Consider the following 26,398-nt stretch of genomic DNA (forward strand, 5'->3'; position numbering starts at 1 on the left):
TCCAGTCTGATGGACAGAAGTTGGGTTTCAATAGGTCATTAGTGGTTCACTAAAGCTGCATACTCAGCATTATATGAATGCCCACAGTTTAAAACAGCCAAGTAAAGCCTGTAACAGTTTAAGTGTGCGTCTTATCAGGAAGACCACGGAAATATGATTTCTCTATGGCCTATCTTAAATTTGTTTTAATTGTAAATGTAACCTTTAGATGCTAGTGTTCTCATGATCAAATCTACCTTTTGTAGGGGTTTTCTTTTAAAATCATCATCTGTACAGTATATGTCATCGACGTACATCCATCAATTCTGAATGTATCCTGCTTCAAAAATTCCCTGCACTATTTTTGTATCCTTGTGGGAGTCTTGTGAAACAAATCTGGTTTTCTCTGAATGTTATAGCTGTGTATTTATAGCTCTCTGGATCCAAAGGTTGTTCAACAAATCTATTACCCAAATCAAAAAGTCTTATACCTATGTCTGTGTTACTCAAAAGGCCTGAACTATGCATGTTCTGAACAGCTTCTGTGCATGTGTTTACATTATGTATCCTAAAGTCAATTGCCAGGTGATATGAACTGTCTGGCTTGGACACTGGAATTAGTGCTGTGTTGTGTGGGCTTGCTTGTTGTACCAGAACCCCTGGGTCTACTAACTGGTCCACTATTCGAATAGTGTGTGCTTTGATTGGAAACTGTCTCTACGGCTTTGATGTTGCAAACACTGGCATTCTGTGTGGTGGGTAATCCTTGTCATGCCCGTCCATGATTCTTGAATAATTTTGCTGTAACTATAATAGCCCATGTTGTTGCATATGTATTCAGTAAGTGATCTTCAACCTCTTCTGAAAAGGCTGGCTTAATTGCCTCTTCCTTCTAGGTCTTTCCCTGAGCTAAAGCCTGGGTCAGTCTTTTTCTGCTAAAAAGCCATGTTCTGTTATGTGAGACTTTGACCAAAATAGTGCCTCTATTTCTTTTGGGTGTCCCCCTTCGTGTTGTATTGTAGCCATGTACACTCCATTGTCCTCAACCAAATAACCTCTTCTTTCTGAAAAGTAGGAATGTGATGTAAAAGCTTCTTGTGTCTTTCTCTGAATATGGAGACAAGTGTGCCAGAAAGAATCCAACAGTACTACTAGATAATCTTCTGGTTGTTTAGTCACTGGTATCATCCTGTGGGTCTGGTTTAGTACTCTTACCAGTGTCCACTCTTACAGCTAGATGCAATTTGTTTCCTTTCACCTTTCTTCTCCTCCCTCTTGGCAGACGTCTGTTTTCCCTTGGGTGCTGAGCCCTGTTTGTTCTCTTTCTATGGAGGAGAAGAATAATAGTCTACATCTCTGTATCTTTGTTGTTGCATGAGCTGTGCTGTGTCCATGAGATGATGGGTACTTCGCATACCGCTTCTTCCCTTCCTTCTTCCCTCATAGGATCTTCTACCCCCAACCAGGGGCAGCCTGGAAGCAAATGTCCATCCCTTTCTACCTCTAGCTGAGAAGGTGTTTCTGCCTGGTTTGTACCTGGTACCAGAAACTGATCGCTAATAACTACCCACAGATAGTGAGCAAAATCAAAGCGTGTCTGGAAAGGTGGAATGTCCTCCCACTATCATTGACTCGCTTCGTAAATTCAATCAAAATAAATTCCCTCCCTGAATTGGTATCGCTCTTCCAAATGATCTACCTCAGCCTTTCCTATTAAGATGTTCAGAGATCTTAACAATTTGGTTGATTAATTAGGCAGCATAAAAAGGATAGAATCAATAGAATTTTCCAAGCAAGTAAGGGCAACAGTGGTCTAGCCCTCCCGCCATGGTGCACATACTTCCAAGCGGCCCAACTGTGTTGTATTAAAAAATGGCTTAATACCAATGACCATGCCAGTTGGAGGTCAATTCAATTTGCCACACTTTGCCCTTTCAATCTTCCTGAGATAATCGCTTTACCTCCTGCGACAATACCTTAACATGTTTAGCGGCACCCTATAGTTGGTCACATGCTCAATTGCTGGCATCAGACTCTGTGATTCACCAACACCCATTAAATGCATTCCGCCATGGCTTATCATAAAAGCCACGCTAATGCTTCACCACAAGAGACTGATTAAATTCAGGCAAGATCAATGGCAAGATAGCCCATTCTCACATGTATACGAAGAGTTTGTCCCAAAAGCCTACTCTCGAATTAACGTGAGTTAGCCCTCTTTCCCAGCAAATGGTTATCCCATAGAACTCTAGGAGGATGTAATATCAGGCAGAACACATGACAGAGATCAGATACCATGTGAAACAGAAATGATACTAGTCAAAGAGGTTTTCCCTAGATTGAGAAACTTTTATGGGCTATGCATACCAAACAACCTCTATCGGAATGACACATTAGCCAAAATTGTGGTCTGACGACTTAGATTTGCTAATAGATTGTAAGGACATCTATTCCTCATTTCCCTCAAACAAGTATCCATATAACATTAAGAACAAGAATTCCAATGTAAAATTGTTTAACACATCTGTTACACTCCATCCAAAATACATTCCATGGGCTTAACCAACACCTATTGCTGGATGGGATGTAACAAAAAAGGGACGGTTACATGCTTTGGGCATGCCCTTTTTTACACCCTTTTGGGAAAGGGTTGTTGTCCATCAATGGGATTCAAGGAAGCTCACTAGTACATTCTCCTATACCCATTTTGTTAGGGAGGGGTGTTGATGACTGGCATGAGGTAGCACCGCAAATAATGCTCATACACATAATACTCCTCTGCACAAAAACTATTCTAATTAACTGGACAACTAAAGCTCCACCCACATTAGGAAATTGGAGACTTCTTTTAGCACATATATGTGATCTGGAGAGAAAGATGTATAATTCCCGAAGAGAGCTACACAGAGGGTATGGGATCTGTTTGAGGAGTGCATTTAATACCTTCAGAGAGAGAATTGTGCAAAACTAGAGTGAAGCACTTAATTAAATGTGATAGTTGTGGTCAGGACCAGATACATAGCCGATACCTGCGATCCTCCATCATGCCTGTGGACCTTCATCTATTTGTGAGATTAGTGAGGAAATGACTGAAATTTTCAGGATTGGGGGTTATAGTGGAGAGATTGTCCTTGTCATACAATTGATGCTTTAAAAACAGATCAGAGGGGCTATGTTTAACGCCTAAGATTACGGTAGACATCCATCTACACTACCTGTAAGGTTCTACAATCTCAATGAGAGTAATAGTATGTACTGATGCATTAGTTTTAGAGTTGACACATGTGGATCAAGATGTTTTGTGGAATCACAATGCTCTCCCACAGCCTGGAAAGTATGGTGAGTGGCCAGTGACATTTGAGTCCCCGTCTGCAACTATGAACTTTATTCCGTAAATTATAAAACATTAGGCTATTTCCTCCTTGCCCAGAAGTTAAGATGTGTAAAACTTGCTTAAACATACTCATTGTTGAATGCTGAACTAGTGGTATATATTGACCCCACATAGAACATCATTGTAACTGTATGGAATCCATATTACTTCTACTATATCTTGAAAATACAGTAGAAATGTTTAAACATTAAAAAGAAAACCTCTGTACACAATTGTACCTACGAACACTTCACAGGAGGACTGCAATATGTGTAAATGGAAAGTACTGAAATATTTGAGCAGGACTGCAGTACTTGCAATGCAACAGTACTGACAATGCTCAACAAGATTGCAATACTTGTAATGAGGCACTACTCAACAGGGCTGCTGCTCTTTTAATTACCATTGCAAAACTTCTCTGTAGCACTGAATGCCTTTTAACGGAATGCTACTGGCATTCTTTGCAGACACTTAAATGTTAAATGGCACAGTACCAGCACCTCTCCAAAGGTCTCCAATACAACATCTGTAATCGGGGGGCGCGGGTGGGTTTACTGCCAATCTAAGAAACTGTGACACTTCACAGCCAGCCGGCACCTCTGAAAGGCCGTTAGGGCTGAAGCAGATGCCCTTGAATGTCCAATATGGCTCTGGCTCTATTGTAGTGCTATTCAAACCTTTTTATGCTGTGCCCCCTTTGAGTAAAAATATTGTTCCTTTGCCCCCAAATGCTATATCTGCTTATATTTTCTATTTAAAGCAGTCCCTTTTTAAAGAGCTTCTTGCCCCCTACCCCCCCCCACCCAAATCACCCTCCCGGATCCGGTGGGGCTGACTCCACAGTTGAAGACCACTCTTCCATTATCATTTTAAAAGCACACCCACGTGCCTATTAGATCAGAACAGGCACTTTTCTGCAGGACTGACATACTTTTAATAAGACAGTGCAACTCAAGTTCTTCTCTTTAGTAAGAAACACTTCCCAAAAGTAAACCATACTTTTAGATAGATCCCATGCATTCACTGCGTTTCAGTCGCAAACTTGCAAATGGACTGCAGTCTGCAGAACACAAAACACAGTCTGCAGAACAAAGAGATTGGCCCCGCTCCCTCAGTCATCCCACCACCACTAGAATGTGAACACACCCTCCCTCTGCTGTCAAGAATGGCCTGGTCTAGCAAGCATCTATGTAGTATTAATTTTGTCCCACGTCAGGAATGATGGAGAGGATGGATTTTTGTCTGATGTAAATATAAGCTAGTCCTGCCCTTATTCTATTCACTTTAGTGGCGGCCAAAGTAAAGGCCCCTTTGGTGTTAACATCACAAATAGATTCATAAGGGATATACATTTTTCATTGATCTATTGCACCAATTCTAATATTGGCTAAATAAAAGACAGATGTATTGAGGCTGCAGGGGTTGGGGTGGGCATTGGGTGCCATGAGGAGAAGGAGAGGGAGCAAACAAGCAGATAGAGAAAGTCAGAGAGAGATGTGGTAGAGGGCAGCATCACTGTTAGTGGAAAAATGACTGGGACATTTTTATTTTATTGTTTAAAGCACAGACCTAGCTCGAGAGCAGCAGAGTGATGTTCAGGATGTGGGTTGCTAGTGTTTTGGATGGCATCTTTTAACAGTAGCACACTACCGTGAGTTGCAATCTGTGTCTCTTTTGGGATTATTGCATTGTCTGATGTTGTTGAAAAAACACATTTTGAGAGATTTGCAAAATTGGAAAATTGTGGCTTCGTTTAGAGCCTATACCGGGAGAACAGTTCCAGAGCATGGTGCATGACAAGAGAAGGATTGTTTGCTGGTTCCTTCTTTGCTGACTAACTGTGATTCAAGCTGGTTGGTTGATTTGGTGTGTGGGGATCGTGTCCCACCATATATGTAAAGATAGCCGCCATATTTGCTGGTTTGTTACTTGGGATGCTTTGTAGATAATTAATGCAGTGTTGAACTGTATCCTGGCTGGAGAGAAAGGCACTGTATTTCACGTGGGACGGGGTGATTTGGTCTAATTCCCACATGTCCATAATAAGACGTGCTGCAGCATGGTGGACTGCTTTTAGAGGAGCAGCGCGAACTGCTATTTTTTTATTGATGTGCAAGATCACAATGGCCTGCACTAAGGCCCAGAAGCCCTGCAGCAGGATGAACGGTTTGACTCTGCATAGGGTACGAGATTTGGAGCCAGGCCTTCCTGGTTATGTGTTTCTCAACAGGCTGCTGTCATTTCTGCAGCCCATGGATTTTTCTAAATCGGAGCATTGCGGATCAAATTCTTCTAGGAGCAAATCATTGAGCCATTGTAGGACAAGTTGCTGTTTAGCGGGGGACCAATGACTACTAATTCAGTCTTGGATAGGTTAGGTTTGAGGTAGGCAGTCGACAATCAGGACTGGATGATGGCTAGTTAATCAGAGATTACTTCTGTCTTGTGGGTATTTTACCTTCATGTACAACCAAATATCATCTGTGTGTTGGTGGATGCTATATTGGGATCTTTCAGGAATGTGCCCAGAGACTCCATGTAAAGGTTAACAAGAAATGATGATAGTATGGAACCTGGGGGAAACCGCAGGAGATTGTGAATCAGTTAGAATTGAACATATTCATCTGGACAGCCTGGTGTCTCCCCAAGATGTAGGAGGTAAACCAGTTCAGGAAAGTACCAGAGAATCCCATCCTGCCAGCAAGGGGGGAGAGGAGGATGCAGTGGTAGACTGTATCAAATGCAACTGAGAGGTCAAGGATAAGGAGTCACAAGTTGCCCTTATCCATGATTTGGAGGGCATACTCCACCACATGGATGGTGGCTGTCTTGATGCAACATTTAGTATGCAACCCGAATTACAGTTGTTTTGGAGGTGTAGTTTGATTCTGGGCAAGTAGTTGCACAGCAACTACTTTTTCCAAGATTTTACCGATAAACGTGAGGTTCATAAGTGACTGGTAGTTTGCCCGGTCGTCTAGGCATAGGATCAGTTTATTCAAACAAGGTCATATGAGACCATTCATGATAAATATGGAAAAGGGGGTCTGGGCGAAGTTATTTATCAAAAATAGGAAAATGCATTTAAAATCCATAGCAAAAGATATACAAGACAGTGTGTACATTCAAAGAAAGGACAATTATGTGATGCAAAATAATCATAAGGAGAAATGCAAACTAAATTAGAGGGAAGACCCTAGGCAAAGGGGTAACTACACAAAAGTAATAAAATGACAAAAAAACAAACACAGCATAAAACACATAAATGCAACAGTCAGTAGTAAATGGTTTGACAAATCTCATGTGAGTGGCCTCAACGCGAGGGATGGCTAAGTCTTCAAGATATCCATCCTCGAGTCACAACAGCAACTGACCGGTTTCGATTTGGAAAAACAACTTAACGCGTCTTCGTCAGGGAAGAACATACTAGACAACAAACATAAACTACTTGCAAGAATTAATTGCTACAACACATCACGTTCAAGTTAAAAAAGTATTTTTTTAAAAATTCATCAGTTACATAGGCCAACATGTAACATGGGCCTAAAACAGCAACAACAGCCAGGAATAATAAAATATAAATGTGATCTCTAGCATCATGTCCCATCACCACAAGTGTTTCAAGCCAGGGGCATACTCACAAGGATGACCTCAGACAACTATGAAGAGGCCAGACAGAAAGGACCACTGAAAATAAGAAACAGATTTCTGAAGAATTAAAATGAAGACAGTAATAAAGAAGCAAAATGTCAAATTGACAAATCACTAATCAAAACACCTTGAAAGGGATCCTGCGTAACGCTCGAGTTAGAAAACAGTCTTCTGGCAGTCTTTTTTGAAATCGAAACATGAAATACATTATGAAAGTAATGAAGCTCTCAGGGAAATGGAGAGTGGCACTGGAACGAAATGACAGGAATTCAAACGCACCAGACACAAGCATGCAATTGCAAGTACCCAAGGTGGGTTGCACGGCTATATGGAAATGAGCTCCAGACTCGCCGGAGGTAGGGAACAGGACTGCTCACTTATCTCCTGTGTCCCAAATGAATGCGGCCTACAGTCAATTTACCGGCACCACAGCAGTTTGAAGGCTGTAGTTCGGGAGTGGCCGCCATGAAGCCAAATCAGCTATGGAAATAGAAGCCGGAAAATGTCATCCTGGCAATGAAGCACTGAAAAAGAGTAGATATCTTGGAAGGTGTTGAACATATTGAAAAAAAGATACTTGAAGGCACATGATGTTAAGCATATCAAGGAGAAAGGAAGGCAATTAAGAATATTTTGAGTAAAGGAGTGCCATTCTTCCAAAACATTGAAACCACGTTCAATTGTTTTAAAATTAAAAATCCATAATTGTTCTTTTTTTAAAATTTATCTTTATTGACAATTTACAAATTAGGTTGGGCCTAACGGCCGACCCAACCGGCAAAAACAGCAAAATGAACCACATTGTAAGTAACATTTTCTTTTTCATTACCTTAACTCCCTTCCCCATTTCCCCCCCTCCCGTCCCTCCCCCCCAAACGATTAACATGCCAAGTTTAGAAGTGTTGCTAGTAGTTATAACATAGGGGAGGACGCTTGCGTACCACATGGTTGCTAAGAGCATTCCTTGAAACAGTGGGGTATAACCGGGAAACCATTAGGTAGGGGCCAGACCGGGACTTTGAGGGCTATGAGGGAATGTGCCATGTTCTCTCTCGTTCAACCTCTCATTTACAGGCGCATGGAAATAGTCATCATGCAGTAGAATTGCATTCCATTCTTGTGCAAAATCAGACAAGGTATCATTTGCTATTGCTGTGAGTTTTTCATATGTAAAAATCACCCTGAGTTTGCAGAGCCATTCCTCTTTGGAGGGGGCCGAGACACTCTTCCATTTTTGGGCTAGCGCCAACCTCCCTGCTCGCAGCATGGCACCGATGACCTTGGGGTAAACATTTACTTCCGACTCCGGCATGGGGATGCCCAGTAGGCTTTCCAGTGGGTGCAGAGACGGACCAAACCCCTCAATATCTTTGATCCAGCTAAGTAATTCCGTCCAGTAAACCTGTATAACCGGGCAGCTCCACCACACATGAAACCAGGTTCCCCTTTGGTGACATCCCCTAGGGCAGAAGGGGGACACATCCCGAAACATCCTGGACAACAGGGCCGGGGGGCGATGCCAAGAATGGAGGATTTTAAAGCTGTGTTCCATGGCAGCCGTGTACAGGGAACCCGTAAAGATGCATTTAAAAACCGCCCTCCAAGTGTGATCATCCAGTGTCATCCCCAACCTCTCCTCCCATATGCGTTTGAAGGGTTGTCTACCCTCTAGATCTGATGTTATCAGTACACTATAAAGCTTGGATAGCGAGCCCTTTCGAGATGTACTTTTAGCCAATATGAGTTCAAATGGGGTGAGGGGGCGACTAAGTTGTTCGGTCCACCGGGGTTGGGACAAAATCCCTTTCAACCGCAAGTATTCGAAGACCGTGGGGGGCCTATCCACCAGAGCCTCGGCCAGGTTGTCGTACTCTATGAAGCCCTCTTCACGTGAGAGTTGGGAGACTCTTTCCAACCCCATATCAGACCAGGCCTGAGTGTCGCGGAAACCCTTTGTGCCCAGGTCAATGGGAGGCCCCCAGAGCGAAGAAAGCGGCGAAGGCCAAGTAGTCAGTAGTTTATTAGCTTTACTGGGTTTCCATAGCGCCCACAGGGCTGATAGGGTAGGATGCCTTCTGAGCTGTAAGGGGATAGCCCTAGGAGCGGTCCAAAAAAAATCCCTAACCTTTCTCGGGTGAGCGTGAATGTCTCCAACATATGTCCAATACGTTCGCATGTCGTCCCGCATATGCTCCAACATCACCCTGAGCTGCGCTGCTTTGTAATATATCCTGAAGTCGGGGAGTCCAAAGCCACCATGAGTCTTTGGGAGGGTCAGGGTGGATGTTTTAACCCTTGGCCTTTTACCGTTCCAAATGAAATGGAGGATACGGGATTGGAGCACCTCGAAAAAGGTCTCGGGTATCACAGCGGGAAGAGCTGTGAAAAGATAGAGTAGGCGTGGCAGGATATTCATCTTCACCGTGTCCATGCGCCCCAGCCAAGAAAGCGTGAGGGGTGCCCATCTTTTAAGATCGCTACTGACCTGGGCGAGGATCCCCGGGAAGTTGCACTGGTATAGTTGTGATAAATCTCTGGGGATGGTGGTGCCCAGGTATCTAGTGGATTTTCGTTCAATTTTGACCCCCAGAATATCCTCTTTGCTCCCGATGTCTTGGTCCCCCGTGCCCATAGGCATGATACTTGATTTAGATGTGTTTATTTTCAGCCCAGAGAAGGAGCCAAAATAATGTATGAGATCGAACAACCGCGGTAGGGATTTTGGAATATTGGTTAAATAACTCAGTATGTCGTCTGCAAATAGGGAAAGTTTAAAGTCACACTCACCGCACTGTATTCCCGTGATTTCCGAGTCGTTCCTGACCGCTATGGCCAGGGGCTCCATTGCCAGGGCATACAATAGAGGCGACAGGGGACAGCCTTGCCGGGGTGCCTCTGGAAAGGGAAAAGGGCTCTGAGGTACCCCCGTTAACCAACACTCTCGCCGAGGGCGAGTTGTATAGTGTCGTGACCCACCCACAAAAGTTTTCTCCCAGACCCATCTTCCGGAGAACCTTGCCCATGTAAGGCCACTCGACACGGTCGAAGGCCTTTTCTGAGTCTAGCGAGAGGAGGTACCCCTCCACTCCCTGTCTAGTTGCCTCGTGCATAAGGTCGAGGGTTTTCCTTATATTATCTGACCCCTGGCGCCCCGGGATGAAGCCCACTTGATCACCATGTACTAGGGTTGGGAGGTGCTTTGCTAGTCTATTCGCCAGGAGTTTGGCCAGAATTTTAACGTCGGTATTAAGGAGTGATATGGGGCGATAAGGTTGGCAATAAGCGGGATCCTTGCCCTCTTTAGGTAGGACTACAATTAAAGCTGACATCATCGTGGGTGGGAGAGTACCTTGGTCCAATGCAGCATTGAACATTTTAGCCAAGAATGGGGCAAGTGTAGACCTATAGGTCTTGTAAAACTTGACTGTGAAGCCATCATCTCCCGGGGCAGTGCCGCTCTTTAAAGAAGTTATAGTATCTACTACTTCTTCGGGGGAAATGGGTATTTCTAGCGCCTCAGCTTTGTCGGGGAGGAGGCCCGGGACCGGGAGGGAATACAAGAATCTGTCAATGTCCCTCCCATCCCCCGAATATTCTGTGCAATATAGTTTTTCATAATATAGCCTGAATTGTTCTGCTATTTTGGAGTCCCTCGCGGTTGAGTCCCCTTCCGGGGTGTGGATTGAATTCACCCTCCTGCTTTTCCTAAGTTCACAGAGTCTCCAGGCCAATATCTTATCGGCCTTTTCCCCCTTTTCCATGTACTTTTGTTTCAAAAATGAGAGCTTCCTTTCCACTTGTCCCACCTGAAGGTCGGCCAACCTGTCTCGCAGCCCCTGCAATTCCTCCCACTGCCCAGGAAACATCTGTGTTTTCAACTTCCCTCCCGGTTGAATAGCCTCTATCTTGCCCTTAAGCACCTTCTCTTCGCGGTCCCTCTCCCTCTTTCTCCCCGCCCCTATGCCTATAAGGGTGCCTCTAATAGTTGCCTTAAATGCCTCCCATACTCCCATGGTGCCAACCTCCCCGTTGTCGTTAAGGGTAAAGTAGTCTTCTATGGCTGTTAGGAGGGTTTGGCGTATCTCCCTGTCCTGTAGGAGAAGGTCGTTACAGCTTCACCTGGATCCGGCTGTCGGGGGAGGGGGAAGGCCAATCCTAATCTTTACCATATCATGGTCCGTCCAAGGGACGGTCTCTACTCCTGAGCTCGAGACCTCTCCCTGCAGCGAGGAATCTACCAGGATGTAGTCTATACGTGAAAAAACAGCATGTGGTTTTGAATAGAATGTGTAACCAGGGTGCCGACCTTTCTTAGGTGTACAAGTATCACTTAAACCCAGCTCCCCATTCACTTCCGGAAAGGTCAGCGCCAGCTTTTTGTAGTGACAGATGTTAGGGCAAGGATTCACGGATTTCCTATCCCTCTCGGGGCAAAGCACCATATTGAAATCCCCCGCCACCAGAAGGGTACCCTCAGCAAATGCCATTATTTTCCCTTTCATACTCTCCCAGAAGGTGTCCTGCGCTTCGTTTGGGGCGTATATGCAAACCGAGGTGAACAAACGGCCTCGTACATCTCCCTTTACTATGAGATACCGCCCCTCAGGGTCTGTCTGTGAGGCTTTAAACCCAAAATGGGCCCCGGGGGACACCAGTAGAGCTACTCCTCTTTTCTTTGCCTGGGTAGAAGCCATATACACCTGATCTATTGTTTTGGCCTTGAGCTTAGGCTCCTTCCCCCGAACCCAATGAGTCTCCTGCACGAAGAGGAAGTGTAGCCTCATCCTCACAAATTCCCTTATAAGTAGCAACCTCTTCGTAGGCGAGTTTAGTCCACGGACATTCAGTGTCCCCACTGTCAAGGATTGGAGTGAATCATCCATTAGAATGCGGATCGAAGCTCATACCTCCATTTTCAACACAGCAAGCGTTATTACTCCCCCAATGCTTTAGCAACACATAACCGGCTCGAGACAGCCCCTGGGGTGCAAGAGAATCCCTAAAACTTGGCGCACCATAACTGTACCCCCAACAACCCAACTCCCCCTCCTCCGCCCCCCCTTCCCGCCTGGTTGTGTCGTGGCATTGTCCAGAAACCCCGACCAGGCCACCAATGTCTCCCCCCTCCGGGCTCATTAACTCTACATAAACAACAACTCGAGCCCCCCCCCACCCCCAGGATCAATGCGATTCATGAATTGTAACATCACCCTCCCTTCACAGTGTCAATTGAGGAGTTATTCGTCGGGCTCCATTAGCGCTTTTCAGCTACCTTGCTGGTCTGGCGACGTTGGGGCCACTCTCCTGAATTTCCTCTGGCCTCGAACTCTGTGCCTTTCTTTTGGAGCTTTATTCCCTTTTGGGCCCGTCGGGGCACGCTCCTGGTCCCGGTCTCCCAGCTCCGTATTTGCATTGTCTAGTAGTTCGCCAGATACTCTCTGGATATCGCCTTCAGTGATCAAGGCGTATTTATAGCCCTCGAACTCGAAAGAGAGTGAAAATGGGTACCCCCACCTGTATCGGATTCCCTTGGCTTGGAGCATTTTTGTCAGCGGGGAGCAAAGGCGACGTCTTGCAAGGGTGAAGGCCGACAGGTCTTGATACACCGAGATCTGGGCCCCTTCCCATTCCACTGGGCCCTTTTTGCGAGCCAGTTCGAGGATCCTGCTTTTTTCAGAGAAGTAGTGAAAGCGGACCAAGACAGATCTGGGGCCTCTGGAGGATGCCCCCGCTCTGTGGGCCCTGTCGATGGTAGGTTCGTTGGTGTTGGCCCCCTCAAACAGCACTCTTATTACCTCGTTAACTGCCTTGATAATGTCCGCTTGCGTTTCACCGTCGTGTTCCGGGAAACCTAGGAAGCGCAAGTTACAGCGGCGTTCCCTATTCTCCAAGTCGTCAATTTTTAAGGAACATTTCTCTTCTCTTCTCTCGAGCTCGGACAGGCGCATGTCAAATTGTGTCTCGAAGATGTCGCTCGAGGCTGTAGTGTTCTCCAATGCCTGGACCCTGTCATCGATATTGTCCACCTTTTTGTCTAGGGTGTCCAGTCTTAGGGTAATATCTGCCCTGAAGCCTCTGATTTCCTCCAATAGGGCCGCCATACCCCTGGTGACTGTGCTTGCATCCGCGGATTCCCGTTGCGTTTGGGCCTCCATTTCAGGGGCTGTCAGGGGCTCGGGAGGCGGGCGGCGGAACTTTTGTAAGGTTTCTCTCCAGGTCATAGGCTCTCCCCGGGTTCCTCTGTTCCCCGGGGGCTACCCCCCGATCTTTGTGGGCGATGCGGCCTGCTTATCTCCCTCTTGAAGGGGGGGCCATGTCTGCCTTGGGGCAAAAGGGCAGGGACGCAGCCCCGGGAGATTCGTCTCCCCAGGGATCCCCCCACACCTCTCGATCCTCAAATGGTTCGACTTCCCTCCCTTCGAAGCCGTGACAGTGTTTGTTGCCCCCGGGGGTGTTCGCGTGAAGGAGAGGTCTCAGGGCCCTTAGCCTGTCCTTTCGCGTGGCCTACTGGGGGTGCTCTCTTTCAGCCGGGCCTCGTATGCCCCTTGAGCGCGGCTGGGGAGTGCACTGCACGGGGGAAGCCTTGTTGCCCCAGGCCCCTTCGGGGTTCGCCTGCACGCCGGGGGCTCACCCCCGCCTTTCTCCTGCTTCCCCCTTTGATAGTCTCACTCTCCCGGAGGTTGCCTAGCCCCGGACCGGACCTCCTTACCTCCCCGTGGGAGTTTGCATGTGGCACGTTCTGGCCTGCGAGAGGCACCGCCTGTCTCCTGCGCCGCCGCCTGAATCCACTCGCTCCTTTCTCCTTTCTTTTATTTATTTATTTATTTTTTTTGAAGCGAGGTCCTCCGCTTTTCTGGTGCGTCCACCTCCCGCACCCGGGTCAGCCGCGTCTGCCCCCAGGGTCGCCCCGCCGCCGCCAGGTGGTTCAGGGCCGGGGCGGGAACTGCCGGCCGGGGGTCGCCAGGGCCCTCTATAGGCCTCGCTCGGGCCCGGGCTCGCCTTAGATTTCCGCGGGGCCGCAGGGGGGAGGGGCTTCTGTCCTTCGAGACTCGAGGGTTCCGATCCATAATTGTTCTTTATCGGACAATTTGGTTGCCAACATTTCACTTTTAGCTCTCCTGGCTTGCTCTTTGCAACACCATGTCGAATCCTCCACTTTATGGGCCAACTCTACCACATTCAAAGTTAATAGCACATTTATTGTTCTTGCGTGAATTTTTCAGTGGTGCACATTTCAGAATAAATGCACGGCTCCAGATGTTTTTCCATTGTACATTTTGTTACCTGGACAGCTAGTAACATAAATTACATTGCTGTTTTTACATGTCGTAAACAAGCGTGGGTGCTATGTGCCATGTTTCTCTCTCGTAATCAATGGATGTAACCTTTTTCAAATACTTGCAGGCCACACACTGAGTGCATGGATCATATCCCTTAACTGGATTGTTGAAAACATCCAATATATCTGACTGCCGGTCTGTATTCCTACAGGCTTTGACAAGTTTTTGTTTGTGGCTGTTGCCTTTTTTTTTAAAAACAATGAACGGCTTGACAAAAGATCTATACAATGTATGTAAAACTCAAGTTTTTTTTTTACAATTGAACTGCGAAGGGCATTGCCCTGTTGTCAGTAAGTGATTGCACATATCAACCAATCTGATTTTTGGCGTGTGCATTCAGTGGATAAGAGTTCTTCCCGGTTGCTGAATCTTTCTCTCTTCTGACAACGTTGTACCAGTTTCCGGGTTAGCCTCGGGCTAGCAACCTTTGCTGGAGGATATCAGCATGAAAATTAAATTTCAAGACATCAGTACAATTTTGCTGAAATCGTAAAAACATGCCATAAGGCAAACTCCAAAGTAAACCTTTAGGATGTTGATAAGTGGAGCTTGGTATTACGCTCAGTCTTTTTGCAAAACAGTTCTGTCTCAAAATGACCATCACGCTAAAAAATCCTTCAAGAAAGGATATAGAGAAAGGGTCATGTTCATGCGTAAACTTTAAGATGGGGTCCAAATTGTTTATCATTCTGCAAATTCAGCAAGTTTATGGACACTGTCATTTCAAATGATAAATATGTACCTTCGAAAAAGTGAGATGGATTGAAAAAAAGTCCATTGGTGTTCAAAATAAAATGTTCTTCAAGTGCTGCCATATACATTCAAAGTGTGGAGCGAAGGTGTAGCCCATGGTGGTCCCTTTGCTCTGCAGATAGTATTCATCTTTAAGCATAAAAAAATGTTGAGCATCAAAGTGGCAGATGCTGTCAAAATCTCAGACGATACATTATGGGGCACAGGACGTTTATTTAATACATGCTCTACAATGGTAATTGCTTTATCTTGTGGAAAATTTGTAAAGAGCGCCTCTATATCCATTGTGACTAGCTGGATCAAATGGTAGGACTTCCACTAACTTAATAACATCTCTAGGTTCTTCCACAAAGGTGGGGTGGCAAATGCTAGTGATTTAATGAAACAATCAACATATTTGGATAATGACTCTAAAATGGAGCCACAACTTAACACAATTGGCCGCCCAGGGGTGTTCCTGCATCCTTTTGAATTTGGAGGGATGTAAAATAGAGGAGTATGTCATTCTGAAGTGTTAATGTAATCAGTAGCTTGGAATTCTGTAAGCTTAAATTTAGGCTGACTGTTTCTAAACCGCAAGTTGGTAATTTGCTCCAAGCCTGATAGAACCAACTTCTCAAATGTGAGCGTTTCAGTCAACATATCTGAGTTATTGGGGCTAAAAGTAGATTTAAGATGTAACCCTGTGACATCACGCCCATATTCAATATCTTTATTGGAAATAAATGCCATAGGTCTCACTATCCGCAGGAATTGTTTGACTTCCATAGTCAATTGCATAGGACTTAGAGTCTGAGTGGAACAAAAGTAAGGCCACGTTCTAATACGGACATCTCCACAGTATCTAATGTACATGTGGATAAATTATAAATAGGCAGTTTGTTCACTATCTGCAATATTCCCGTATGCGGGGATGGAATTCTTGTAGCAGCATATCCTGATGGACTGGTCCCTGTTGGAATATCCTGCGGCCTCCCCTTTCTAGAAAATGTTGTCCACCAAAGTTGTGACTTGGACCAGCATTGTTCTCCATCGGAATTTCTGGAGTAGGTATTTGAAAAAGTGACTCATTTCTTCTTTATTGGTCTTTTTTGTTGATGGCAATCTTCAATTCTGCTGGTTGTTTTGACTGTCAAGTTTATTTTTAGCCTCAATAATCAAGATATTCAGAAAAATGCGTTCTTGGTTGTCTAGATCTTCTGTAATCTTTTTGGTCACCCGCTGAGCTATTGTAATGGTAAGCATGAGTACGTCCCGGCTAAATTTAGTAGCAACCTACCTGAACAAACCTTTATTTTCTGCATCATCTAAAAATAAGCATGATTTTTACTTGCAAGCCCTGTTAGATTTTAAAAATTCCTTTTGAACATGACCATAAAGTTCTGTTCGGAACTTGTTCTTTTTAAGACGTAACAAAGCTTCGCTAGAAACTGCAATATTATTATTAACAGGAAGATCTAAATTGACAAAAAATGAAGTTCCACTAATGAGTTCAGCTATCTGAGCTTCTGAAAAGTACCCACTGGTGAGAAAACCTCCTGCGTGTGAGTGATGACAGAAGTACTTAACACACTTCGAACAAAGCTTGCTACAGCGGCAAGCATCTGCAGGATATGAGACCAATCTTCAGAATTACGCTTCTGTAAGGGGAGGCATTATTGATGCTGAGGAGTGCTTTGATGGAGGTCAGGATGATATTGTCGGAGTAGTAAGTAGTTTTGAGGGGGGCAATTGTTTTCAAGAGGTATAGGGGAGAGAGGAGAGAATTCAGTCCACGGGGGCAGTGTGTGGTGTTGAGAGCAGTTGGGGGATGGGGGCTAATGGTGTGGGAGGTTGATTTAAAGATCTGTTGGATTTTGTCTAGTTTTTCAATAAAATAATTGTTTAATCTGTCGAATTGTTCCTCATTTGCTGGCACATCCGGGATCAGATGAGGGTTTGGTACAATGCTTTACTCCTTCAAAGAGGGTTTTTGTCCAGTTAGAGGCTGCCACGATGATGGTGGCATAGTAGGCTGCTTTGGTCCGAATCCTATGGTTGGCGCTGAGAGATTTGAGGTTGGTGAGATTATATTGAGTTGGTTATAGTTATTGCGCCACCATTTCTCTAGGAATCTGATTGAGCATTTTCTGGAGGTAAGCTTGGGGGTGTATCATGTGGAAGATTGTTTGGTCTTATCCCGTGTAGTTTTTAGGGAGCTTTCACCAGATACATAAGAGAGTTGTTGAATTCTTCTAGCTCATTAACGCAGATGTTTTTGAATGAGCGACGCTGTGCGAGTGGGTGTTTAGCTTGACCGTTGTGGGCTGTGGGTGATTGACTATGGAGCCACCCTACTGTCTGACTAGTCGAGTGGAGTAGGGTATGCACAGGAAATGGAGGGGGGGTGATGTAAAGACTCAGTGTAGGGTGTTGTCTTTGTGTGTGGGGTCGAGCACACAATTCCATGGATCAGTTCAATGTAAAAAGCATGTTTAGAGTGTGGTGATCAGCGTGAGACTCTGGGACATTAAAGTCTCAGAAAAATACAATATTAGTGTGTGCTCATTTGGCAGTGGAGAATAGGTGGGAGATGGCGGCAATGAAAGAGTCACTCCTGTGAAAGTCACTCCAATGCAGGGGTTGAGGAACAAGTTGAAATTAAAGTCCAGGTTGGTGGAAAATCACTTTCACTACCCAATCTCTTATTATAAATGTGCATTTTATCTAGATATAGTGCTAATAGGGGGTAGGAGGACACAAGATAGTGTTGTGAATGGAGTGACAGGAGTATTTATCCACTCAGGCTGTGCCTGACAGTGTGTAATGGAAGGGTAAAGTAAATATCTGATGGATTGAAAGGACTAAAGGAAGAAAACAAACTAAACAGGAATATTTTGGCCAAGTTGTCTTTGCCAATTTGTAGTCAAAATGAATACATTAAGCTTGCATTTGAAGAAGGGGAAAAAGTAAATAGTTATATGCCATGTTAATGAAAAGGCATTCATAGTTAAGAATGTATATCTAAAACTAAAACTGTATCTACCATGCTCTCATCCTCATGTTTATTTTTGAGTAAATTAAATTACTCCAGCAAAGGTAGAGCATTGTGCTACCCAACCTAATAAACGTGCTAGAAATAAAACCTGATTATATTTTCAATGTCAAAAACCGTTACTAAATTGTTGCATTACAGAATACATTGTCCATATTTTTTCCTCAAACTATTCAAAAAGAGAACAAAGAGTGTGAGAGGGCTCTAGCAGCCTTGTTTCGGTTTCCTCAGCCTTATAGGTTAGAGCCAGGTGTAAGGTCCACAAGATCACTCGTACCAGTCCTCCCCTGAGCACGAAGTGAAAATGCCTAGGATGCAGGGTTCATACCTCAGAAGTCCCCCACTAAGCTCCTGCACCACCTGTTTTAGAAACTCTCAATACTCTCCTTGCCAGCAGCGCCATGTGAGTGATGATGCTGCATCATTGGAGGTCTGTTTGAGTTCTGTGAAAGGCCTTAGGGAAATGCATAAAGTTTCATGTGTTCTAACTATGTCTTCAGTCATGGTTGTCTTGGAGCAAGCAGAACATCTTTGGGGTTGTAAGGGTAAATACATTTTGAACCAACCCTTATAAACACATCATAATTTTTTTAAGTAGCATTAAGTGTTAAATGTGAAGAAAAATCTTCTACACTAGCAACGAACCAACAATTACTGTCTTCTCGATTTCTGCCCTGGCCACAATAATGTAATGTAGAGGCAATCAGTATGGCCATGGCAGTGAATAGCCAAATACATATTACAAGCAAATTGACGCTTTCTTTTGTATCTCATCCCAAGCACGTCAGACTGTACCACAGTTATGAACCCTAATCAAGGTTAAACATATGTAGTCGCTCACATCCTTGAGAGCTGTCTTTGGTTGAAAAGCAATTTTGAAAGTGCTGCCCCCACAAGACTTGACACTCTTCTCACTTGGAGCAAACATGTAAGCTTTTCAGCTAATTTGCATACCTACAATGTATTGCTCTGTGGTAAGTAGAGGGGAACTTCCAGGGATAACTACTGGGCTGCACTGTGGCATCTGTGTTTGATTGCCAAAACACTCATATTTCAGGTATGTTTTTTGTTATATAGTTTTAAACCCACCAAAACATGGATAGAGTTTTCCATCTCTGTAAGAGAAAATGCCAACTCAGTCCCAAGGTAGAGACTGACCTCAACAATCAACATTTGACCACTCTTGGGTGGAGATTAAAGTGTGTGTGCTGTCCTGGAACTGGCGTGATGTATGGATTTGTTATTCTGTGAAAATAAATGTACTCTTTATGCCAAAACACCAATGTTTTATTTTGAATGTTTGTGTCACTATGCAGAAACTAAAACAAAATCTGACATCCTACTCTGCATAGATTATGCTAATCTGTGTGATTCCTTATTTGGTGAATCAAATGTTAATAAAAACTGTAGTGTTCATTTCTGTGTGACCTTTAAAGATGAACTGGTTCCTGTTAATGGTTTAGTGTAAAGCAGTGAAATGAGACTAAACGCTTGTTTTTCTCATTAGTGTAATCAAGCCATACATCATCAGATACTTCAGCAGCAGTTTTTGATGCAGTCGATTTATCAACAGCAGCATCCTTCATATCCTGCTATGGTAAGTGCTATACATATATAGTTTGTATGCTTACATTAATGCCACTAAGCGAGATAGACAGAGAGTGGGGTGGTGGGAGGGGTTGTTGACTGGTCAAGCTTAACATGAATTTAAAGAGGAGCTCCCCTCTCCAAAACTCAATTTCTCTCATTAAATTGAAGTCTTTCTGAAAACAAAATTATTGAATGTGTGAAATTAAAATCAGTGCGTACTGTTAGTATCAGCAGTGTTAGTCTGCTCAATATTTGCTATTGCTTCAATAGTCCTAGATAGGACTCTGCATTTAGGGACTTGGCTCACATTTATGAGGATGAATGTATGAAACAGTAGGAAGCAAAGTAACCTAAGGATGTGTGATGAATAAGGGCTAAATCCACATTGCTAAGACGTTAAATTCATTTGCAGTGGTGGGTTGGTGGAAATGTGTGTTTATTTTTCTGCTGAATAGGGAGAGTGGAAATGTAGGGGTGTTTCTAAGAAATAATGTCGTTTTTATGTTACATTGTCGGGCTGTCAGTCGTTGGAGGAAGCCACTGTTGAACAAATATTCAGCGTTGGTCATTTTACTGTTCTGTGGATCATGGGTGGGGTGCCCTGGCAATAAACCTCTGGCACCAAGCTGTGCACATGCATGCGCATAACAGGGTTCGAGCATTAGATGGAATAACAGTCAATGGGCTTTTGTAGTGGCCTGGCGCTCTCGGGGAAGGTTAGGCAAGGGTTAAAATGGTGTTGGTACCCCCTTTGTTATATTGTTTCACTATTGTCCTGTTCTTTATACCTAGTGCATTCTTTAGGGCCTTAGATTTGCATATTAGGGGGTTTCTCTGGGGCTGGAAGAGACTTAAATTGCACTATCAACACTGTGCATGAGAATGGGACAGTGCAGCTACCATGGTTTGAAATGTACTACCTGGCTGCCCATTTATAGTACCTGGCATGGTGACTAGCAGATGATATGGCACTGGATAGTATTTTGATGCCGGCAACCATAAAACCACTGCTACTCAAGGATTTCCTGTGGATCTCGGAGGGTTGCTTTCAAGATAGACCCTACCTCTTGACACTAGGCAGAGAGATATAGGGTAGAATAATGAAAATCCTTAAATAAGAAAATGCATACTCCCCACACATTTCTCTTTCAACGAGCATGAGCTCTGATAGACATGATGTTAATATCTTCAGAAAATGGGAGGATTTGGGCCTTGTTAGATGGGGTGATGTTGTCAAGAGTGGAGTAATTATGGAATTCTCAGAAGTAGTGAACGATTACAGGATAAACAAGGGACAATTTCTGAGATGTATGAGACTCACTAAAATCACCAGAGTGAAATGGTCAGTGTGGCTTGAGGAGCCCAAACACAACAACCTATTATCCCTACCATATGAACTTGAAGATGGATGGAAGACTGTGTCCAGAATATATCAGTTTGATATCTGGAGCGAGCACAGAGTCTTGCGGATCAAAGTAGCATGGGAAGTTGATCTAGGTTACACGCTGGATGATAAACAGTGCAACTTTGCATTGGTGTTTTTGAAACGGGTCTCTAGAAATGCACGTTTTCGACTGTTACAATTGGATGTACTTCATAGAACTTACATGACCCCACATAGCCTTGTGAAATTCAATAAACCGGTGTCTCCAAACTGCCTGTGGTATAGCAGTGAACCTGCAGACTTTATACACATGTTCCTGCAGTGCCCAATCATTCAAGCCTTTTGGGAACGGAGAATATAAACATTGGAGGGGATTTGGAGTGTGTAGATATAGCTGGTCTCCCGCTGAATGTCTGCTTGGTTTCTAATCCCGTCCTAAGAAGGTTAGACGTGTGGTGAAATTAATGGATCAAGCTTGTATAATAGCCAAAAGGCGGATTGCCATGTCATGGAAGCTGGACACTGGCCCACTTTGCAGGCTGTGGTGGGGAGATGTGAAGAAATGGTCTACAGCTGAGTCAGTAGTATAGTACAGAGCCCTGAAAACAGGCCATGGGAGCCTATGACAATCATGGAAGCTTGCATTGCTCTTTTACAAGGTTTATAGTCATTAAGTCGAAATCAATAAAGTTGAAAGTCATAAAGTCGAAAACAAAAAAATCTAATTTCTTTTTTATTGCGTTTTTTATTCGATTTCTTTTTTTTGTTTTACCCCTTTTTTTACTCGCGGAACCCAAAAAACACATATAAATAAAAAAATAAGAAATGTACATTATTGTAATTCGACTTTATTAATTCGATGTTATGACTGCACACCCTTTTACCAGCTATGTTTTGCCATTCCGATGATAGACCTCCTTGAGAAACATGCACTGCATACATAATTGTTTGGGAAATAATTTATGGAGCTGTGTGAGGTTTGGCCGTGTGGACTGTATAGTACATACTATATTGTAGGATGCCTACCACCCACTGGTCTCCTCCGACTTGGTTATGTGCATCATTTGTGCACCTATACAATGGTTACTCTTCTTGTAACGTGTAGTATCATGAATATGCTCTCTGCCCTCTTGTTATTGTTACATGTTTCTTTTGTAAAACTGTTATATTGGCATCCTTATGAGGTATACTTAATACATATATACAATAAACAGAGTTAAAAAATAATCGAGTATAGGTGTACATGCTTTACAAGCTAGTGTTTGATTGTACGCTGCTACAGTCCCATTAGAAACCTGGCTGGGAACGGTTTATAAAAAATAGCACATCATCTGCTAGTCGTTGCATTTACAAAGATGATGTTTTGCTGATCTTCTTTTCCTAGATGGATTGTGGTATGAGTCTTGCAGTGCTTTTTCTTTTCCTTGGCTCAGTTTTTGCAATACCACGTTGTACTGCTTTGAAATTCATACTGAAACCAATAAATCAGAATAACCAATATTGGTTTCAAGGGATTTCCTAATACCTGTAATTGAAGGGCATGTGACAAAGCAGACCTAATTTCACTTACATGGAATTTGCCATTGACATTTGTAATAGTGTCCGACAGGTGATGAACCTTTTGCCCTGATGCCAGACTTTTCTTTGTGAATGACCTTTGTTGAATTTGTATTTCTAATGAACACATTCCTCCCACAGATCCCTCCTCTTCTGAAATATCCCACTCCATGTATTCTGCACAGACAGTTTTTTCAGGTGGTGCTGTACAGCTTCGGCCCCCACCTGTTCATCACATTGAGTTCAACCCATGCAGGGACGATTTAATTGGTGTGCTTTTACTGAGCTGTTGCTGCCATTTTCTTCAGTTCCCTTTTTCCACAGCAAATCGTTGGAACTAGAAAGTCATTCAAAAAATCTAAAAATGTAACCTCCTTATACTTGATTTAAAGCCTACAAAACCTGTCATCGGTCAGTGTCTGTGACAAATCCACACTCCCCTTGTCGTTTTTTTTTTCTTCAACCAATCTTTTTATTTGATTTTAATAGTAAACAGACATCTCAAGAGCATAAGATCGATTATCGGGCGATTCATACAGAGATGAAACACAATAAATCAAAAACATAACCAAGTGCGGATAGGGGGGATAGTGGGAGCGGGGCGGGCGGGACATGCAGGGGTGCTGTAGGTCATGGGGGTCCTGTTTTGGACAGTTGCTTTTCGCAGGGAGGCCTGGCTGGTCATTGTCTGAGGTGGGGGCTCATTGGGGGCTGCGCATTGCACGCCACTGCTCCTGATTCTGAGTTAACAGCACCCGGGGGGTTTGTTCGGTGTAGGCCTCAGGCCGAGGTTCGGATTTCACTAGTCCTATTTAGATAGCCAGCGGAGGGGCAGTGGTTTCCTTGCCATTCCGGGGAACTGCTCAGCGTCATCTAGGAAGGGGGCCCAGGTGTCGAAGAACTTGTTCCTATTTCCCAGGCGCATAGCAGTTATTTTTTCCGCCACTGGGATGTCCCAACATTTGGCCCACCACAGGTTCACTGCAGGGCCCTCTGGATGTTTCCATAGCCTTGCTATAGATATCTTTGCAGCTGTGAGAAGTTGAGTGCATAGGTTTGCCAAATTGCCGGTCAGCGGGAATTGGCCGTCCTCTGTGCTACCCAGTAGGACTATTCCTGGGTCCCACGGAATCGTCAGGCCTGTGATCTGCTTAATGAGGTCCAGAATCTCCTTCAGTACTTTGTGGGCATCGGGCATGTCCAAAGCAAGTGAAACAATGTGCCTGTGTCTGTACATCCTCTCCAACACAGCGGGGAGATCGCTGGGTTGCTCTTATTCAGGGTCTCTGGGGTTAAGAACCATCTGTAGCAAGTTTTGATCACCCCTTTATTGGTAACGCATTTAGAGCTCTTCTGTACTCTGGTCCAGATATGCCCCCATTCTTCCGTCTCAATTGTTCTGTTGATGTCCCTTTCCCACTTTTCCATGTAGGCTTCCTTTTTGCTGGGGTCTCCTCTGTCCAGTAGTACGTACAAGGCTGATATTTTCCCCCTGGGGGGGGGGGGGGGGGGGACTGTTGTGAGCGTTTGTTCCAGAGCTGTTAGTTCTCTACTTCTCTGTGATTCCATTGACTCGTGCGAGAGCCAGTGTCGGATCTGCGAGTAGCGAAATCTTTCAGTTTCTGGCACCCCAAATTTCCCCTTGCATTCTTCGAATGTTAGCGGGGTTCCATCCGCATAGAAGTCTCCCACATGTTTCAGCCCTCCCGCCTTCCAGCAGTCGAAATTATTGGGTGCTATTCCGGGGGTGAAGTCTGGGTTATCCCATATCGGGGACAGGGGGCCTATTGTGCTCCTGCAGTTCCATCGCCAGGCTGCCTTCCTCCAGCTTTCCGCTGTGTTCTTGGTCGCGGTTAGGGGCCCCTCTTTGGGGGGGTCGATGGGTCTGATGATGTGCAGGAGTGCTTCTGGGGGGCCTCGGCACCAGTCCTCCTCTAGGTTCATCCAGCGAGGTCTGTTGGTGGTTAGTTTGCAGGTGAAGGCTGGTAAGAGCTGGGCCACCAGGCAGTTTCTGTCCATTTCTGGAGCCCCCAGCCCTCCCGTTCCCTTGCTTCTCATCATCACCCTTCTGGCTATTTGCGGCTTCTCCCCCCGCCAGATGAATTTCATGATGTTTGTTTTGAGCTTCTGTAGGTCCTTCCTGGGGATGGAGATTGGGAGGGCCTGGCAGTGGTAGAGCAATCTTGGCACCAAGTTCATTTTTACTGCCGTTATTCTTCCCAGCCATGATACTTCTTGTTTTTGCCATCTTAACAGGTCTGACTGCAGCTCCTTGAATAGTGGGGGGAAGTTTAACTTGTACACTTTCTCTATTCTGTGTGGAATCTGTACCCTCAAGTAGTTAGTGTGAGCTGACCCACTGGATGGGGTGGGTAGCGGCTAGGGTTTCTACCATGGCTTCTGAGGTGTTAATCCCAAGTGCCGTGGATTTTTCAAGATTGACAGAGAACCCTGAGGCCACTCCGAAGCTGGCCAGTTCGCTCCATAGCGCCTCCAGGGAGGATTTGGGCTTGGTAAGGGTTAGTAGGACGTCGTCTGCGTACAGGGCTATTTTGTAAGCTTCCCCCCTCACGGTTAGCCCGCTTATTAAGGGGTTTTGCTGGATTCTACAGGCGAACTGCTCCATGGACAGTGCAAAAATGAGCGGGGATAGCGGACAGCCCTGTCGTGTGCCTCTGGTAATCTGGATTCTGGGTGATTTGGTGCCGTTTACCTCCGTGCCGTGGTTAGGTGCTGGTAGTTGGTCGGGGTCCATTTCCAGAACCTTGGGCCGATGCCTAGGTGTTTTAGGATTTCCTCTATGCATCCCCTGTCCAGCATATCGAATTCTTTGTGTCTAGTGACAGGACTGCCATCTGCACCCCCGTCCTGCCAGCGGATTCAATGATGTTTAGGGTACGCCTGGTGTTGTCGAAGGTGCTGCAGCCTAAGATGAACCCTGTCTGGACTGGGTGGATCAATTCTGGGAGGTATTTCGCCAGTCTGCTTGCCAGGATTTTGGAGAAGATTTTGGCGTCGTTGTTCAGTAGCGTAATCGGTCTGTATGAGGAACAGAGCTCTGGATTTCTCCCTGGTTTCAATATGAGTACCGTCAGGGAATCCTCCATTGAGGGGGTGACGAAGCCGGAGTCCAAGAAGGTGTAGTATAGCAAAGTGAGGTAGGGGACCAGGATGCGGGAGAACTTTGTGTACAATTGAGCGGTTAGACCGTCGGGGCCTGGGGCTGTGTTTTTCAGGGACCGAATTGTGTCTGCTACCTCTGCCATGGTGATGGGGAGTTCTAAGGCGTCGAGCAGTGGGAGCAGGGGGTCCCGTCGGGCTGATCGCAGATATTGGGCTTGTGCCTCATTGCTCGTGGCGGGGCCGTACATGATCCCCCTATGGTGCTCGGTGATGATTGCCAGTTTCTCTGCTTCTGTGCAGCAGGGCTTGCTGCCTTGGTATTGAAGTGTTAGTATCTTGTTCCGGGATAGTATTTATTTTCAAGTTTGTTTATTGCCATTTATCATAACATAATGACATATGGCGAGTTGACAGTGCCATTTTATGCAATACCTTTGACGTTATACATTGAGCTGTAAAAGCTGAGCCAAAAAGAAAGAAAGAAGAGAGAAAAAAGAAAAAAGGTTAGGAATAAGAAAATGAAAAAGGGAGAACTTTCCCAACAATAACATAACATAACTGTCTCCTTGTTTAGGCTCTGTTGCCCATTTACGGGACCCCCAAAAGGGCGTGTT

The 26,398-nt window shown here is 44.9% G+C and overlaps 1 protein-coding gene across 1 annotated transcript in view; it reads left to right on the forward strand.

Annotated features, from left to right (window-relative positions):
- The window catches only part of BMP2K (BMP2 inducible kinase), a 1,074,721-nt gene that overhangs the window by 865,659 nt on the left and 182,664 nt on the right, over positions 1–26,398 (forward strand). Inside the window, exon 12 of the mRNA XM_069626343.1 lies at positions 19,638–19,727. Coding sequence (XP_069482444.1) covers positions 19,638–19,727 — 90 coding nt within the window. The remainder of the gene's footprint in view (positions 1–19,637; positions 19,728–26,398) is intronic.

This window comes from Ambystoma mexicanum, chromosome 6p, assembly GCF_040938575.1.
Source record: "Ambystoma mexicanum isolate Mex_15411 chromosome 6p, UKY_AmexF1_1, whole genome shotgun sequence".
In the NCBI taxonomy this organism is placed as follows: domain Eukaryota; kingdom Metazoa; phylum Chordata; class Amphibia; order Caudata; family Ambystomatidae; genus Ambystoma; species Ambystoma mexicanum.